This window comes from Jaculus jaculus, chromosome 4 (genome assembly GCF_020740685.1).
Source record: "Jaculus jaculus isolate mJacJac1 chromosome 4, mJacJac1.mat.Y.cur, whole genome shotgun sequence".
Lineage (NCBI taxonomy): Eukaryota > Metazoa > Chordata > Mammalia > Rodentia > Dipodidae > Jaculus > Jaculus jaculus.
Genome location: NC_059105.1, coordinates 60,038,739 through 60,057,063, shown reverse-complemented (window position 1 = coordinate 60,057,063; position 18,325 = coordinate 60,038,739). Strand labels below are relative to the sequence as shown.

The 18,325-nt window shown below is 39.8% G+C and overlaps 1 protein-coding gene across 1 annotated transcript in view; it reads right to left on the bottom strand.

Moving 5' to 3' along the window:
- Ccdc141 (coiled-coil domain containing 141) overlaps positions 1 to 18,325 on the bottom strand; it is a 197,855-nt gene that overhangs the window by 83,499 nt on the left and 96,031 nt on the right. Inside the window, exon 7 of the mRNA XM_004660290.2 lies at positions 5,502 to 5,696. Coding sequence (XP_004660347.2) covers positions 5,502 to 5,696 — 195 coding nt within the window. The remainder of the gene's footprint in view (positions 1 to 5,501; positions 5,697 to 18,325) is intronic.

The window sequence follows — 18,325 nt, the reverse complement described above, 5'->3', positions numbered from 1 at the left end:
TACTGGGAAAATATTCATGAGTGAGTGACAGTAGCATCGAATTTCTTGTTTTTTCCTCCTTGCAGTCCTGAACCCAGCACATTGTGGATACTAGACAAGCACTTTGCTACTAGTGAGGGACATCTTCCAAGTTAAATGTCTTAATTGTATGATATTAAACCTGAGCTCAGTCTTGGTTCCTTGTGAGAAATGGAAGATGTTAAAGACATTCTTTCTCTCCTATACTTCTTTCTTTCATATATACTTTAAAACTTTTATGTTAATAATTTGGTCATGTTTATTGTGTTGTGTTCTAAAAAGAGTTCTAAAAGTACAGGTTTCTATCTCCTAGAGTCATTACTCTCGCAGGAGGAAGATAAATTAATGCATCCGCTTTCTTATAGTGAGACTTGTCTCATCATAACTTTTTCAAGTACTTAAATATCTCTGCAGTGTTCAGTATATATAGTAACAACTTGGCATGGTAGTTAATACCCTCTCAACCTCCCAAATACTGCTATTGCTTTTGTCTCTCCCCACTTTGATCTAACCCACTACACGTCAGTTAAAATGACTTGAGATTCTCAAACATGGCCTGACTTTGTATCTTGCAGCTTTCTCCAGCCTCTTCGTGATACCATTCAGAGCTAGGTTTAGTCATTCCTTCCCTCCTTGATACACTCCCCTGGCCATGTTGAGGGTCTCTGGTTGGTGTTGCTGACTATCCTGGGCTCACTCCATCATGCTTTCCCATAGAATGCTGCACTCTCTTTTAAATGACACAGACATTGAGAAGACAGGGACTGTGCCTGTGCCTGTCACTGGTGAACTCAAGTCTCCATGTGATGCAGGGTGGTCGTAGGAAGACACCATGCTACCAGATTGTAAATATGGAAGAGGACGGGTGGGGAAGCAAGAGCTCTGGTTAATCTGGAAAGGAAGAATCTGAAACCAGCTGCTCAAGAATTCAGAATCTGAAACCAACTGAGTTGCTCCCTGATATCTCAAAACAGTTTAATTTCTTGACTTCATTTTTCTCATTTAAAAAATTCCTTCTGGATAATAATCTTTCAGTTTTCTACCTGGGGACATTTCCTCTTTCAACTTGCTCAGCAATTGGACTATTTTAATTGCTTGGTTTTCACATAGGGACTTAAAGTATATTTACTTTAAAATTGGTCAAATGCGAAATACATATAAATGAAAAATATACCAAATGTCATACTTAATAATTTTGTTTCCATCTGAAACAATGTTCTACAGGTATGATTGTTTTGAAATCATTTTGTCTTGCAAACACAACATCATCTCTTTAAGAAACATAGCAGTTTTAACAATGATAAGAGAAGCAATTGGATGCTATGACATTACATTCCATATTAATATTTTTGTGTTTCTTTAAATGCAATAAATTGGACTGGAAAGATTGCTTAGTGGTTAAAGTCTGCAAAGCCTAAGGATCCAGGTTTGATTCTCCAGGTACCACATAAGCATCTGCACAAACATCTGCATCTGGAGTTTGTTTACAGTGGGTAGAGGCCCTGGTGCACCCATTGTCTCTCTCTCTCTCTATCTCCCTCCCTCTCTCTCTCTCTCTCTTTCTCTCTCTGTCTCTAATAAATAAATAAATAATGCAATAAAGTTTTCTTCATCTTTGCTTTCAGACTAACCACTTGAAAGCCACACTGTGTTCATAAAAAGGGATTTGACCTCAGTCTCCTCTGCTTGTCTTTCCTGGTGAAATCATGTGTCTGGGCATAGAAGGTATAGGATCTGAACCTTAATGCCCCAGCAGCCACATACAGCCTTGGGTCCGATTGTAGCTGTTATACAAATACAAGCTCATGCTGTCTTGCTTTTGAAACATACTAGATATTTAATCTCTGTTCCATCCAAACTATAGTCCCCAAACAATGATCAATACATCTTGGATGGTCAATCGATATTACCCAGAGCCTGTTTTCCATAAAGGTGCTAGAAATACAATGAACATGATGACCTACATGAAGAATAGAAATTAGGAAGTACTAGGATGACGTCTGTGACCGAGGATAGGTTCCTATTTTGTGCCCTGTCCTTCCAACTCATAGCACTATCGTATAATGAATGGAGCTCTTCTCCATCATCTGTCACTTCCTGTTAACCATCAGTGGTTCTTGTATTGGTTGCTAGGTAACTTAGCAAATAGGTTCATCAGATGCAGTAGGAAACTCAGGTTGTTGAGTATCATGGCTCCATCTTCACTTTGGTTGAGGCTGGTTAAGGCAAAACAGCAGTAGCAGACTTCCTAAGGCCCATGTCTCCACATTGCCATCTGCTGCTCCACGCAGGTCTGACAGCTACTACTCAAGACCAACAAATGAACCTGCCCCACTTTCTCTAGAAGAGAAACTCATCAACACTGACCCAGAAGTCATGTGTGTGTTGTGGGGTTATAACAAGTTCATTGTGAGCTTGAAAGTGGGTACAACCATCTGAGGTTATAGTAATTTTAAAAATCTATCTCTTTAAAGATTTTTGAATTGTATACTACAGCCTGGGTAAAGTGGTAAGAACTCTGTAGTATTTGGAGATTCCACAGTATAAATCCAAAAGAAAAACACCATTTACAAGTCACAAAAGGAGTCTTATTCATATGTTAACTGGATTTACCCTCTAACTAATTTCCTCATTTATGGTATCTTAATAATAGTGAGGAAAGCATGCTAAGCCATGGTTAAACATCCCCTTTGTAAACTCCAGCTTTTAGCTTTACTGGGGCTCAACTTTCACACTGAATTCTTAGTTTTTAAGTCAGAAACAATTTACTTGATACTATAAAAGGTGAGAAAGAAATCTAAATCTTTCTGAGTATCACTTGGTAATAGAAAATACTATAGCACCAGTAAATCTCAGCTAAGCATATAGTTTGAGTAGGTAGCATCACATGACATTCAAAAGATGAGATAGTGAATCTATAGGCCTAGTCTTCAAGGTTAAGAAATATATTTTCTCTTCTCCAGACTAGACTTGTATACTTTCATGAGTTTGAGAAAGTAACCATTCCTTTCCTTTCCCCTTCCTCATTCTTATCTTCCTTCTTCCCCTCTCTTCCTGCCTCCTCTTCCATTTCTCCTATACTTTTCTTTATCTTTTACAGAAGATAGGTCCCAGGAATAGTGTTAGAAATCAAATATTCCTAAGGTAAAGAAAGCAAGAGAATGAGAAGGAGAGAGCAAAAGAGAGTGAGAGAAAAGCATGAGACGGAGAAAGGGAATTAGAGAGAAGAGAGCTTCGCTACATTTTACAAGGCTATAAACTACACAGTTTGCACTGAAGCATTGTTTTATAGAAACATGTTCTATAATTGTTTCCTTAGCAACAATAATAATTGGCTTTGAATATGGCCCACTCATTTTGTAGATTGGCCATGTGGCACAACTTTAAAAACCTCATTTTAAAATAGGGCTACTGAAGAGAATCACAGCCAGCGATTCATTTCTACTTAGTTCAATGTCTCCAGTCATAGGCCATGTCTGCTTCCTCACTTAAAATAATGAGATACCAAACAATTTATAGTTGATCAGTAAATATTTCTGTGATGTGCTTACTATAATTCTAGCACCTGCCTAGAAGCTTACTATTTGTCTTATTAAAAGTTCATTAGCAAAGAAATTCAAAATGAAGACACTGTGGGTAGTTCATTGGGCAAACAATGTGACGGTTGTGATTTTAGATCACAATTTGATCTAATCACTGCTGCTAAGGGCTTCTTCATTCATTGCCTGCCATATGGTCTCTTTGTAAGTTAGTGAAATTTAACTTGATTAAATAATTCCAACACAGCTGTTTGAGGGTACATATTTTAGCAGTAAAGGTAGAAAATTTTTCAAATAACATCACCAGCTCACATACTGCACCACACTCAAGTTATCTGAGCAAGTGAACACCACCCTTTGAGAGGGCCACCGTGTATAAACAGCCACAAACACATTAGCCAGGACAGGGTGCTCACTTCCCCAAACAAGGAGACCTGGTGAAGGTCTGCAGGAAAGGTCCCCAGGGGCTGACTCAGGAAGAGGAGGCCAGGGCAGAGGGTGGGGAAGGAGCACTGCTTCTGGCCTTAAGGCTTCTAGATGGAAGACTTGCAATTGTCATGCATTTTGACCTGAACAAAAGCATTTTGGTAATATGTTTAAGCTTTTCTCTCTCCTGATATATTGTATCAGTAACTCCCTTCCTCTGTGAGGAGCATCAACAGCTCCAGAGTCAAAGGAGCCCCAAAATGGCAAGTACCTTGAGATACCAGGATGACAGCAGTTCCAGCTGTCAGACCAGACAGATAACCCTAATGTGACCAAGGCCAGACATGGATCCAATCACAAAGTCCCGAAATGGCAGGTGAAAAGAGCCGGAACTTTTTGAAGACCAATACAAGGAGGAGGGAGGGAAGTGGAAGGAACATTTAAAGCAAAAATAAATACAAATCACATTCCTTTTTGCAGTGAATAGAAACACGGTTGGGACACCCCTCATTATTCCTAAGGGAGCTTTGTTATCAATGAAACATCTTGCTTCTACCTTGCTACACCTATCTTCATGTGTCTAGGTCCTTTACTGGATGAAAAAAAAAAAAAAAAAAAACCTACATCCTAGCTAGAATCAAGACTAAACTGGGTGGGTTTTTTTGTTGTTGTTGTTGTTTGTTTTGTTTTTTTTAAATTTATTTATTTATTTGAGAGCGACAGACACAGAGAGAAAGACAGATAGAGGGAGAGAGAGAGAATGGGCGCGCCAGGGCTTCCAGCCTCTGCAAACGAAGTCCAGACGCGTGCGCCCCCTTGTGTATCTGGCTAACGTGGGACCTGGGGAACCGAGCCTCGAACCGGGGTCCTTAGGCTTCACAGGCAAGCGCTTAACCGCTAAGCCATCTCTCCAGTCCTGTTTTGGTTTTTTGAGGTAGAGTTTTACTGTAGTCCAGGCTGACCTGGAATTCACTATGTAGTCTCAGGGTAGCATTGAACTCAAGGTGATCCTCCTACTTCCGACTTCTGAATGCTGTGATTAAAGGCATGAGACACCATGACCAGCTAAGACTAAGACTTTAAAGAGGTTATTTATTTATTTTATTTGAGAGGAAGATAGAAGGGTGGGGGGTGGGTTGGAAGAGGACACTCCAGGGCCTTCTGCCATCGTAAATGAACTCTAGATGCATGTGCCACTTTGTGCATCTGGTTTTATGTGGGTACTGGGGAATAGAACCCAGGCTTTGCAAACAAGTACCCTTAACCACTGAGCCATCATTCTAGCCCAAGAGGCTATTTTTAAAGCAACTTTTGACATATCAAACCACAGTCTTGTAGTTTTAAGAAATAACTAATGACCACACTAGGAATCTATTTTAAAGACACCTTTCTGCTGCTGTCCATTTTGAGATATCACATGCAATCTTTCCTTCAGTGATAATTACAGCCAGTGGAAACCATGACTTTCTTGCTGGTTACTCTGACTACCTAAAGCTGTTATCTCAACCTCATACTGACCTTTTTAGCACTACTAAAGAACTCATTTGCTGTTGTTAACAAGGCTTTCCTTTCCGCCATAAGTTGACTAAACTCCTCCTGAAGCTGGTGTAGATTCTGGTTGGAGAGCTGCAGATGTTCTTTCTCTACATGGTCCTTCGACAGCAGAATCCCCACAGCCTCGCTCTTCAGTTTCTCCACAGCATAATTCCACTCCTACAAGAGAGCATTCTCTTTAGTGCTTGTACAGATTCCACATAGGGACTATATGCTATGTCCCCCTCCCTCAAATATGTGTGTTAAAATCTGATCTGGGGCCTGCAGAGATGTCTCGGTGGGTAAGTGTGCTTGTCACAAGCATAAGGGCCTGAAACTGAGTTTGATTCCCTAGCACCTATATAAACAGCTGGATGTGGCCATGTATAACTATAATCCAAGTCCTTTGGGAGGCAGAGACTAGGACATCACTAGGGCAAAAATAAAATGGCAGTTCTGTGATCAAAGAGATGTTATCTCAAGGAAATATATGAGTGAGTGATATAGGACACCCAGTGTTCTCCTCCTCTGGCCTCCTTTCATGCATGAGCTGCATGCATCTGCACACACATGTGCATACACTACACACACACACACACACACACCTCACACCACACCACACCACTGCCATCACCACACATATTAGACATACAAAACAAAATATAATCTGAGACGTGATGATATTAGGAAGTGAGGACCTTGGGAGGTGATTAGGTCTCCAGGGTGAAGCTTTTGTGAATAGGATTAGTGCTCTCATAAATGCTCTCCTTCTGTTTCTTGGGGATACCAGGACAAGTCAGCAGTATGCAACCCAGAAGAGAGTCCACATCCCAGCATAAGCCTGCTGCCTCCCTGATCTTGATTTCCAGGACTCAGGATGGAGAGAAATAAATGACTATGGTTGAGTCACCCTGTGTATGTTACTCTTTTATAGCAGTTAAAACTAAGACAGCCCTTTTGTGAACCCTGATAAGATTCAGAGAAAGTAGTAGATCCTAGCTCCCTGGTTTCCAGGCAGCTCCTATGGGGTGGTAGGGCCAGGATCTCATGTGGGATAAGTAGGCCCTAGATCCCAGGTTCCCTGGTAGTGTGTGCTTGTGGGACAGGTAGGTTCTAGCACATATATTGGGCAAAGAGGCCTGGCTACCATATTCCCAAAGGCTGCCTGTGAGGAGGGTAGGCCCCTGCTCCTCTGTTCCCTGGTAGCACAAGCATGCATGTGGGGCAGGTATGGAACTACCAAATCTCCAAAAAAGATGTCTTGGAGCAGCTCACAAACAGGGATCCATCTCCCCATTCCCAAGGCATGACCCAGACAGGCCCCAAAACACATGAACCATGTGGGCCCTATAACTATGGCGACTGAGATGTATTGCTCCCAGTAGTGATCCCTGCTATCCCCTCGCCCTGCCTACCACCCATTGCCACAGCCAAGCTCCCTACCAAAGATCAGTAAGGGAGTACCAAAGAGAAAAAAGACTCCCTGATCACTGAGTTGGCCAGGCACTCTAGGGCCCCACCCAGAATTCCAAGCAGAGTGAGTATATAAGACCCAGCTCAGGCTCAAGAACATTCAAACAAAACCTGTCAATATACCACCCCCTCAGTCCTACCTTTGACCAAATTTGACCAAGACAATCAATGCATATGCTACAAGAGATACTAATTGCTACAGCAAATTGTCCCAGCAAAACAAGACAGGGACCTCAAGATGGGCAAACCCCAACACAAAACAAAGAACACAAGACACCAGGGCAAAATATCCCTACTTAGAATACTCAGCCCCATAATGGAAACCTTGCAAACCTGGAGGAAAGTCCAGCCATAGATGGCCCCCCACAACCACCAAATGAAGCTATGACAAGTATATTCAACAAACTTAATGAGGCCATGAACAAAAGGATTGAAGAATTAGTTGAAACCCAAAATAAACAGCTCACAGAAGATATGAAGAAAGCTACTACATACTCATCAAAGAAACAATGCAAGAGGATAGTACAAACATAAAGCTACATGTACCAAACACAGGAACACAAAATTTTGTAAAGCAAATTCTGTTAGACAATAAAGCAGAAATGACCCCACACAATTATAGTAGGAGTCTTTTATACTTCACTGATTATTACTAGACAGACCACCTAAGCAGAAAATTAACTGTGAAATAAAGGAGTTAAACATAGATCAAGTGGACTTAGCTACATTTACAGTATATTCCACTCTAATTGCACAGAATACACATTCTTCTTAGCAGCTCATGGAACCTTCCCCAAAATAGATCATATATTGAGGCATAAAACATGGTCAACAAATTCAGGAAAATCAACATTATAAGAGACTAACAACAAGGGAAACAACAGAAAAATCCAACAACACCTGGAGGCTGAACAACCCACTATTAAATAATGCATGCATAGCAGAAGAATCAGAAAGGAAATTAAAAATTTTCCTGGAACTAAACAATAATGAAAACATTCAAAACATATGGGATACAATGAAGTCCATCTGAAGAGATAAGTTTATAGCAGTGAATGCTTTCATTACAAAGAACAGAAAGATCTCAAGTGAACAACATAACCATACCAGCTGAAGGCATTGGAAAACCAAGAACAATGCAAACCCAATAGTACCACAGGTAAAGAAACAATTATGAACAGAGCAGAAATCAATGAATTGGAAATCAAAAATCAATTTTAAAAATTGAGGAATCAAAGAGCTGATTCTTTTAAAAATAAACAAGACTGATTAATTCCTATTTAATTTGATTAAAAAGAAAAAGAGAGGGCTCAAATAAACAAGATCAGAAACAAAAAGGGTGATGTTACAACAGACCCTAATGAAAATGAGAGATACAAAAAAAAAGAAAAAATGAGAGACATATTTTAAAGCTTTATACTCCTCAAAATTGGAAAAGCTGGAAGAAATGGATGAATTTCTTAATTCATGTCACCTACCAAAATTAAACCCAGATGAGATAAACTACCTAAATAGAGATATAACATCAAATAAGCTATAATTAAAAGTCTCCCAACAACAACAAAAAAGTCCGGGCCCAGAAATTTTCACTGCTGAATTCTACCAAACCTTCATTAAGGAACTAAAGCCAATTTTTCTCAAGCTACTTCACACAATTGAAAAGGAAGGAATACTCCCTGGTTCCTCCTATAAAGCCAGAATTATATTTTATATTATATAAAACCAGGTAGAGACACAACAAGAAAAGAAAACTAGTCAGATGTGGTAGCACACTCCTTTAATCCCGGCACTTGGGAGGCAGAGGTAGGAGAATCGCCATGAGTTCAAGGCCACCCAGAGAATACAGAGTGGATTCCATGTCAGCCTGGGCGAGAGTGAGACCCTACCTCAAAAAGCCAAACAACAACAACAACAAAAAATAAAAAATGAAGGAGAACTACAGACTTATATTCCTGATGAACTTAGATGCAAACATTCTCAATAAAATTCTTGCAAACTGGATTCAAGAACACATGAAAAGCATCATCCACCTTGATTAAGTAGGTTTCATGCCAGGAATGCAGGGTTGGTTCAACACACTGAAACTGATAAACATATTGCTCACCAAGTCTCAAAGTCAAGAACCACACGATCATCCTAATAGATGCAGAAAAGGCCTTTGACAAAATTCAACACCCTTCAGATTAAAACAATAGAGAAGGCCTGGAGAGATTGCTCAGTGGCTGAGATACTTGCTTGCAAAGCCTAATGATCTGGGTTCAATTTCCTAGAACCCACATGAAGCCAGATATACAAAGTGGCCCATGTATCTGGAGTTCATTTGTGAAGGCTAATGGTCCTGGCATGACCATTCTGTGTTTTACTCTCTCCTTGCAAATAAATAAATAAAATATTAGAAAAAAACACTAGAGAATATGGAGATGGAGGAACCATATCTCAATATAATAAAGGCAATATACAACAGACCTAGGGCCTATGTCATACTAAGTAGGAAAAAACTCTCAGCATTCCCATTAAGGTATGGAACTAGGTAGGGATGCTCACTCTCATCACTGCTTTTTAACATAATATTTGAAATCTTAGCTCAAACAACAGGACAAGAGGAACAAATAAAAGAGTTACAAATTAGAAAAGAAGAGGTCAAACTAGCCCTACTCACAGATGACATGATTCTATACTTGAGATACAAAAAAAAAACCCCAAAAAACAAAAAAACAAAAAACTCCACCAAAAACTTCCTAGAAATAATAAATGCTTTCAGCAAAGTAGAAGGATATAAAATTAACACACATAAATAACTAGCCTTTGTATATATCGATGTATCAATGACAATAATATGGAATAAGAAATCAGGAATGCTGTCCTATTTACAGTAGCAAAACAAACAAACAAAAATCTTGGAATCTCCCTAACCAAGGAAGTAAAAGACGTATACAATGAAAACATAAAATACTGCAGGAAGTCATGAGAGAAAGACCTTCCATGCTCGTGGATTACATGAATTATTATTGCTAAAATGGCCATCCTACCAAGAGCAATATACAGATTCAGTAAAATTCAAATCAAAATCCCAGCAACATTCTTCCTACAGTTAGAAAAAAAATAGTCTAAATTCATATGGAAGCACAAAAGGCCTTGAATACCCAAAAATGTACTCAGCAAAATGAACACATCTGGTGGTATCAATGTACTTGATTTCAAGTTATACTATAAAACCATAGTAATAAAAACAGCAACAGCATGATACTGGCATAAAACCAGTCACATAAATCAATGGAATAGAATTGAAGATCCAGCACAAGTTTGCGTAGTTAGAGCTACCTGAGTTTTGACAAAGCAATCAAAAACACTCACTGGAGGAAAGACAGCATCTTTGGCAAACGGTGCTGGAGAAACCGGATAGCAACATGTAGAAGATTGAATTTAGACCTCCTCCTCTCACTTTGTACAAAAATCAATTCCAAATGGATCAAAGATCTTAATACAAGACCTGAACTCTAAATGGACTAGAAGAGAACACTCCAACATATAGGTTGTAATGGTCAAGTTGTATTGTCAACTTTATCTGTTCAGGAATCCATAGACATTCCTCTTGGGTGGCTCTCTGAGTTTGCTTCCATGGAGGATTTCCCCCAGATTGAGTGGCCCTTCTCAGAGGGGGGCTTTATCTAAGAAAGCTCTGGGAGAAAAAAAAAAAAAAAAAACCTTTCCTCCTATGTGGCTGCTGGTGCTGCCTTCCAGCTTGGCCAGAAGACCAGTTGCTCTCCAGGAAGACTTGATGGGGACTGCTGAGTTATCCAGTCACATGAACTCAGCAGCCACAGAGTTCCTTGACTCTTGGGCCTGCAGACAGCTATTGTTGAAATACATAAGCTAAGTCAAATAAATCCCCTTTAAAAATTTTATTTATTTATTTGACAGAGAAATAGGGAGAGGGAGAGAGAGAGAGAAAGAGAGAGAGAGAGAGAGAGAGAGAGAGAGAGAGAGAGAGAGAGAATTCTTGCACCAGGGCCTCCAGCCATTGCACACAAACTCCTTGTGCATCTGGCTAATGTAAGTCCTGGGGAATTGAACCTGGTTCCTTTGGCTTTGAAGGCAAGTGCCTTAACTGCTAAGCCACTCTTCTAGCCCTAATCCCCTTTTTATTTATTCTATCTGTTCTGTTCCTCTATAGAACCCTGACTAATACATTGACATATGGAAAGACTTTCTGAATAAGACTCCAGTAGCCTAAGAGAATTAGGCAAACATTTAATAGGTGGGACCTCATGAAAATAAAAAGCTATTGTACAGATAAGTAAACCAGTAACAGAGTTAAAAGACAACCTACTGAATGGGAGAAAATCTTCATTGGCTATACGTCCAACAAAAGTTTAATATCTTGGGCTGGAGGGATGGCTTAGCAGTTAAGGTGTTTGCCCACAAAGCCAAAGGACCCAGGTTCGATTCCCCAGGACCCACGTTAGCCAGATGCACAAGGTGGTGCACACATCTGGAGTTAGTCTGCAATGGCTGGAGGCCCTGGCACACCCATTCTCTCTTTCTCTCTCTCTCCCTCTTTCTCTGTCAAATAAATAAAAATAAATTTTTTTTAAAATAAAATATACAAAAGTTTAATATCTAGAATCTGCAAAGTACTAGACAATAAACAATAAAAACAATTAAAAAAAAACAAAAAAAATCAAGCACTCCACTTAAAAATGGGGCAAGGAATTGAACAGAAAATTTTCAATGGAAGAAATACAAATGAACACAGAAATACACTGAACACAGAAAGATGTTCAACATCTCTACTCATCGAGGAAATATAAATTGAAGTGACTATGACATTCCATCTCACTCCAGTCAGAATGGCAACCATGAAAAAAATCAAATGACAGCACGTGCTGGCGGGGGATGTGGGGAAAAAGGAACCCTTATCTACTGCTGGTGGGAGTGCAAGCTTATATAGCAACTATGGAGATCAGCATAGAGACTCATCAAAATGCTAAAAATAGAACAACCATTACACCCAGCTATCCTCTTTGGGGCATATACCTTAAAGACTCTACTATATACCACAGAGACACTTGCTCAACCATTGTAATTGCTGCTCTATTCACAATAGCCAGGAACTGGAATCAGCCCATATGCTCATTAACAAATGAGTGGTTAATAAAGATGGGGTACACATACACAATGGAATTTTACTCAGCAGTAAGGAAAACTGAAAGGACTAAATTTGTAGGAAAATGGAGGGTCTTGGAAAAAATCATGCTAAGTGAGGTCACTCAGGTTCAGAAGGCCACATGCCACATGAGCTCTCTCATGTGCAGTTCCTAACGTGGACCAGTGTCAGTTCATTGTAAGCCATAGTAAATATAGTAAATATTAACAATATTGACATGCTACTAGAATAAAGGTAGGAAATAAGAAGGGAAGAGAGGAAGGGCTACTCAACAACAAGTCAATGATTAGCAAAAAGAAAGAAAGAAAGGTATTTTGGGAAACCCTAGCAGGTAGAAGCAGGGAGGTAATACACATAACTAATGGCAACATGAATCAATGCCATGGAAACCTTCTTTCTGGATACCACTCTACAAGTCACTATCCTCAATAACGGGGAGAGGGTCCTAAACAGAAGAGCTCTGCAAAAGGTAGAGAAAGAGTTAACCTAAAACCATGGACTCTGGCTGGCAATTCCCAGGGCTGGAATTGGGCTCTCTATCCTAGTGAGCTGTTGGTCAGGGAGACACAAGGTTCCCAAAATACAGGCTATTGCAAAAATGCTTGGTTTCCTGGAAGAGCTCAAAGACACCACAGCCTGTGTCCACAGGACATCAAGTAGCTATTCTGGAGCTGAGAGGGAATCCAGTTCCTTCCTGGCCAGCCCTCATAATACTGGAGAATGTTATGAGAGTGGCTGGAGAATAACAGTTGCCAACAGATTGAATAAGCAGGAGATCCTTCCAGTTACAAAATCAACCAGGTGGGCAAGAAGTGCACACTTGTGCAATAGCGACACACAATGTAGGTAACTGATTGCTTATGGATTGAATGTGAGACCCGCTCAAAGAAGAGAACTCATATCTGGCTCTGGGAACCAAGCCAGCTTCCCTAGAACAGGAAACCAATAGGCTCCAAGAGAAGCTCCACTGCTCTTTAACTAAGAAGAGTGGATGTACACATCAATATATGTCTCTAAGAACTAAACTTCTCACCTTTAGTCAAACAGTTCTCAATTTGGTTGAAACTGTTCTATTCAGGCCCAGAAGTCATTACAGAGGAAGTGGTGACACAAATACCACTCTCATGGCTATCCTGAAAACCAGTCCCAGGAAAATGGGAACAGACACTGTGGTCACTCAAACCTCACCAAAGCAGAGATCCAGAGTCTACAGAGAAAGCAGCACTAAATCAGATTCCTAACTTGCCCACCAAGACTCAGGGAACATTGCTGAAAAGGAGGTGGAAAGATTGTAAGGGTCTCAGGGTGGGTGGGAATAGCCCAAGGTATTTTCCCCACCACCGTGTGGAGACGGACTGAGGCCTCTTGGTCCCCACAATACCAATAATATACCAAAGAAGATCCTCAGCAGAATTGTGGTACAACTGTTTTACTTTAAAAAGCAATGCATAATAAAAAAAAATTAACACACTGATGAATTGGATGTACCGAAAATCTGTCATTATATTTTCAAATCATGAAGCATAATAAATCCTGTAGTGGTTAATGGGGGTGAGGGTTTGCATACCAATATGTAGTTACAATAGGGAAGGATGCGGCAACCTAGGAGAGGTGAGCGGAGAAAATAGCGGAGTTGATGTGAGTGAATGGCAGATCGATAACTAGGTGAGCCTGAATGCAAGACACTTTCAATTCTGTCACCTCTACCCGAACATGCCCAACATCCAGTCAACAGCATTTTAAAACTTCTGGGTCATCTTGTCCTATCTGTACTCATTTAAATATAAAAATGTCTCACTCCTACAAGTCAGTCTCCCTTCAATGGTGGCAAATGGTTTTGTGTCTATGCACAGTTGAAAGCACCTTTTTCCCATCAGAAAATTAATACTTGTTAGTGACCTCAGTGTCCTCTCTCAATGTGTCCCACTTAATGAACATTTCAGGAAAGGAAAAGAGGTCACTCTCAATGTTGTGTGAGAACTACAACCCCCACAACAAACAGAGTGGAATGATTCTAGGAACTGGCATAGACCAACATTTGATTTAGCATAGGGAAATTCAAGCTTCTTGCAAATGGACTGAAGCTCGGTTCAGCTTCATAATGATTAGCTCTAACACACAGTCTTGTTAGCATGTTCTCCATTACCCGTCTTAGCTAAGATCGAGTGGGTAAGCACAGACTATTTCTCAAAGCCTGAGGAACTAGCACTGAATTTCAAAACTTTATGGCTTCATCCTGTCTTGTTCTCCATTTCAAAATGTCCCATTATTAAATTACACTGGTTATATTATGTTACACAATTTTGGTGCAATGTACCATTGCCATTTTCATTAATTTCACAAGTACTTTGTACATGACACTATGCTAGGATAAATGTATTGAGGAATATAAAAAAAAGTGTGATTTCTTCCTTTAGCAATATATAAACTGTTATTTTATATAACTGTCCAATATACTTAACATTATGAAATAGATTAAATATATATTGGTTCTGTAAGCATACAATTTGATAGCATTTTAAAGAAAAATTAGTGAATCTTAATGTTAAGAAAGCATGCATAACATGTGTGGTGTTCGTGAAACCTATTGGTACAAAAGAGGAACACATTGACTAATGATGGATGCAGGAGCAAGGAGGGCAGACAAAAGAACTGGTTTTTTTTGTGGGGAAGGGGTGTATTTAAAGATGTGGCATGTAACTAGAATCCTCAAAAACCAACATATTAGATGTTACTAGAATCCTCAAAAACCAAAATATTAGATGTTATCTTTCTAGTATCTACATAGGCAGAAAAGTGTTGGGTTCCAGAAGGTGACAAAAGGTGTATCAAACTGCCTTTCAGGGAACTGAAGAGATTCTTAAATCTCCAAATTTTTCAAGTAGTACAGAGGCCTCTTAGGAGGATAGATATCAACCCTCTGGATATGGGTTCTTGGGATCCTTAATTTTTTATTTACTTTTATTTATTTGAGAGAGAGAGAGAGTATAAGCATGCCAAGGTCTCTTATCACTGCAAAGGAATTCCACATGCATGTGCCTTCTTGTGCCTATGGCTTAGTTAGGTCCTGGGGAATTGAATCTGTGTCCTTAACAAGTGTCTTAACAGCTAAGCCACCTCTCCAGCCCTAGGGATCCTTAATTTTTTTGAAGAAACTTTGCATCCCCATTTGAGCTAAACTAAGATATAGTAAATATTGTAACTACAACTGTAAATATCCCTCTTACTTAAAAACTAGCAGAGACCTACTGAGAATGAGCCAGTATCTTTTAGAGCAGCAAGATTTCCACCACCCACAAGAGGCACTCACCAAATATCTGTTCTACTTTCCTTCCCACCAGTTTTATCATGGTTCATTACCACCTCACTCTCTGCTCTTTCTGGATGGGTATTCCTTTACCTCAGATCTGAGCTACAGTGGCTGCTTCCCAAACTTTACTGTGTGGCATGATAAGAGGTGTCAAGAGAGCCAGGCCTGTGCCACGGCACTCCTCACAAGATCGGCTATGCTAGTCTCTTTTGAGACTCTCCTTGAGGGAAATGTCATGTGCGGGGTTTTGGATAAAACTTCTTATCCAAGAAATCATTTGTTTGTCAATCATCTCAAGGACTAACCATTCAGTTGGGACAGTGCAGGTCAACACTATTCTATGGCTAAGACCTGCTGCATCATCTGCAGGTTTACTCCACCAGCCAAGTCTTCCTGTTTCTCTCCTGTGTATTCCCCACACCTGGATGTAACTGCTCAGTCAACCTGCTTCTGTTCTCCGTACCACCCATTTGCTGGTCTGTTAATTAAATCTTCATGCTTAATGAGGTTGCAAAGTAAAATAGGTAATTCTTAAAAAAACAAAAAAACACTGACTAGAACCATCTGTGTTCATTAAATACAAGAAATCTGGGGATTGTATAGGCTGCTATAACAAAGGAAATGCAGAAGAAATTAGGATTTGGAGAAATAGTTTATAGCTACCATGTACTCAGGCTGACAGCATGAAGCTTTGAACTGCTGTAATTCCTGTCTGGAGTAGTTCTTTTACTTCTATGAGTTAGCACTGAGCCAAATGTTAACCTTGACTCAGCCCTAAAAGGTCTGAACTATTAGTATACATATTTTGTCAATACAGTAACTAGGGCTCAGAAGAATTACAAACTTGCCCAAAGTCTCAGCACCAGTAAGTGAAAGAAAGAGCCGTGGTCCAAACTCAGGTAGCTTAATTCTACAACCTACTCTCTCACCAGACACCCCAGGCCCAGCTCCTCACAGACATTTTTTTTCTCCCATCACAGAAGTATTAGTTAAGAGCTACTATGATAAAACTTCCATAGGGCCCTGCTAAAGTCTTTGACGTGATAAAAGTCTTATATGACCCTGGACTCCTCTGATTTGAAATCAGAACCCTCATTATTTGAAAATAAGCACAAGGCTTTTACAGATAGCATCAAAATTTGTGACCCAAACTCAGGATTAGTCTTTCTTAACAACTGGATCAAAATAATAAAGCTCTTCTCTATAAATAAGAAGAGAAATACCTGCTTTCTAACAACATTCGTAAATCTGCCTATGGTATGAATTTTGCAAATAACATTAGAGAAAGACTTTTGGCAAAGTCGAGCCTTTCAAAGCCCACCCTAGCTTTATGCTATGAATCTTGCTACAGAAAGTGGGTTGTGATCTTCCAAAGAAATAGCCAAATAACAGTTTCTTGGGCCTCTTATCTTTTTCTCTTAATTGCAGTCTCATGGGAACTCTGGGTCTTAAATAAAGCTGGGTGCATTCAATATTTCTTTTCAATCTCCTCAGAAAATTGGCTGTGTTTTCTTTGGGCACTCTGTAGGCAGTTTCTGCTGCATTTGTATTTTTATTTATTTATTTTACCATTCTGAAGATGTATTTCCCCAGCCAGTTTTCTTAGGAGGCACTTTCACTTTTATTTTTAAGATAAAACCTTCCCAGAGTCATCTGAATCCACCACACTATTTTAAAAATATAGTTGTCAGCTATGGCAAGGCTAGAGGAACCCAATGGAGAAAATCTTAGTTCGTTTTCTCTAAGCCATTCCCACTGCTTGCTAAGTGTTAAGACTTTGAACAAGGTTTCAGTCACTTTGCAATAAAATATTTCCAGTCTGTGTCCCCACCAGCAGAAAGTTAAAACCTGCCGGTCCCCTGGCTCTCCAATTTGACAGAGATGCATACATATCTCTGACCCAATAAAGCTGTGTGGCACTGTGTATTCCTGGGTTCAGGGTGCCTCCAAGGGTCATTCCATTATTTTCATTTATCACTCACAGTAGTAACCCTTTTAAACTGTACCTTTCAGTATTCCAATTGCTGTGGAAATTGAGCTTCTCTTGGCTCCTTTGATTGAAAGGGCACTTTTAAGAGGATTAGTGCTGATAGACAAGAAGGCGAAAAAGAAAATTTCTTCTCTCTTGCTTGCTGTTTTTTTTTTTTTTTTTTTGGTTGAACTCCTAGGTTAGATCTTCAAATAGAATTTATGGATTGACATAAAAATATCCAATAAGTACGTGCACAAAGTGAAAAAAAAGTTAACTACTCCAATTTAAAAAGAACAAGAAGTAATAATTACAGGACATTTAGTGAGCTTTTCTTTGCACAAAAACTTCCCTGAGGAGGGAGGGGGTTTAATAATGCCGCACTGCATATTGAATTGTCATTCTAAGCTCCAGTTCAGAATGTGATTAAGTGAAGGGAGATGGACAAGAAAGCAGAAACCATGTTTGTAAGTGACTAAGTTGTATCAGTATGGAGATAAACCAGCCAGAATCATATCTGGCAGAGGCGTGTGTTGAACTCAAGTTTTGATCTCGAAGCATGGCTAATTCTCAGGCCACCTCATTAGATACAGACCACTTCATGTTCAGTCCTGAATCCGCAGCCTAATTTGGTTCAGCTCCAGGAGAATTAACTCATCAACACAAAATCAGAACTGTACATGATTGCATTTAGCAGATGGTACACACAAACAAACCTGGCAGTCTTAATCAGAGATTATTTAAAAGTCTACTTTGGGCAGAAATGTTTTTAACAGAGATGTTTGTGTGTTGGAAAGGTGGCACTGAGCTGTTGAAAAGCTGAGGCTCTGGTGATGTCAGGTTGGGCTGCAAGCTTGCGGGCAGACTGCTCTCTTCTCACCTGAGCTTTC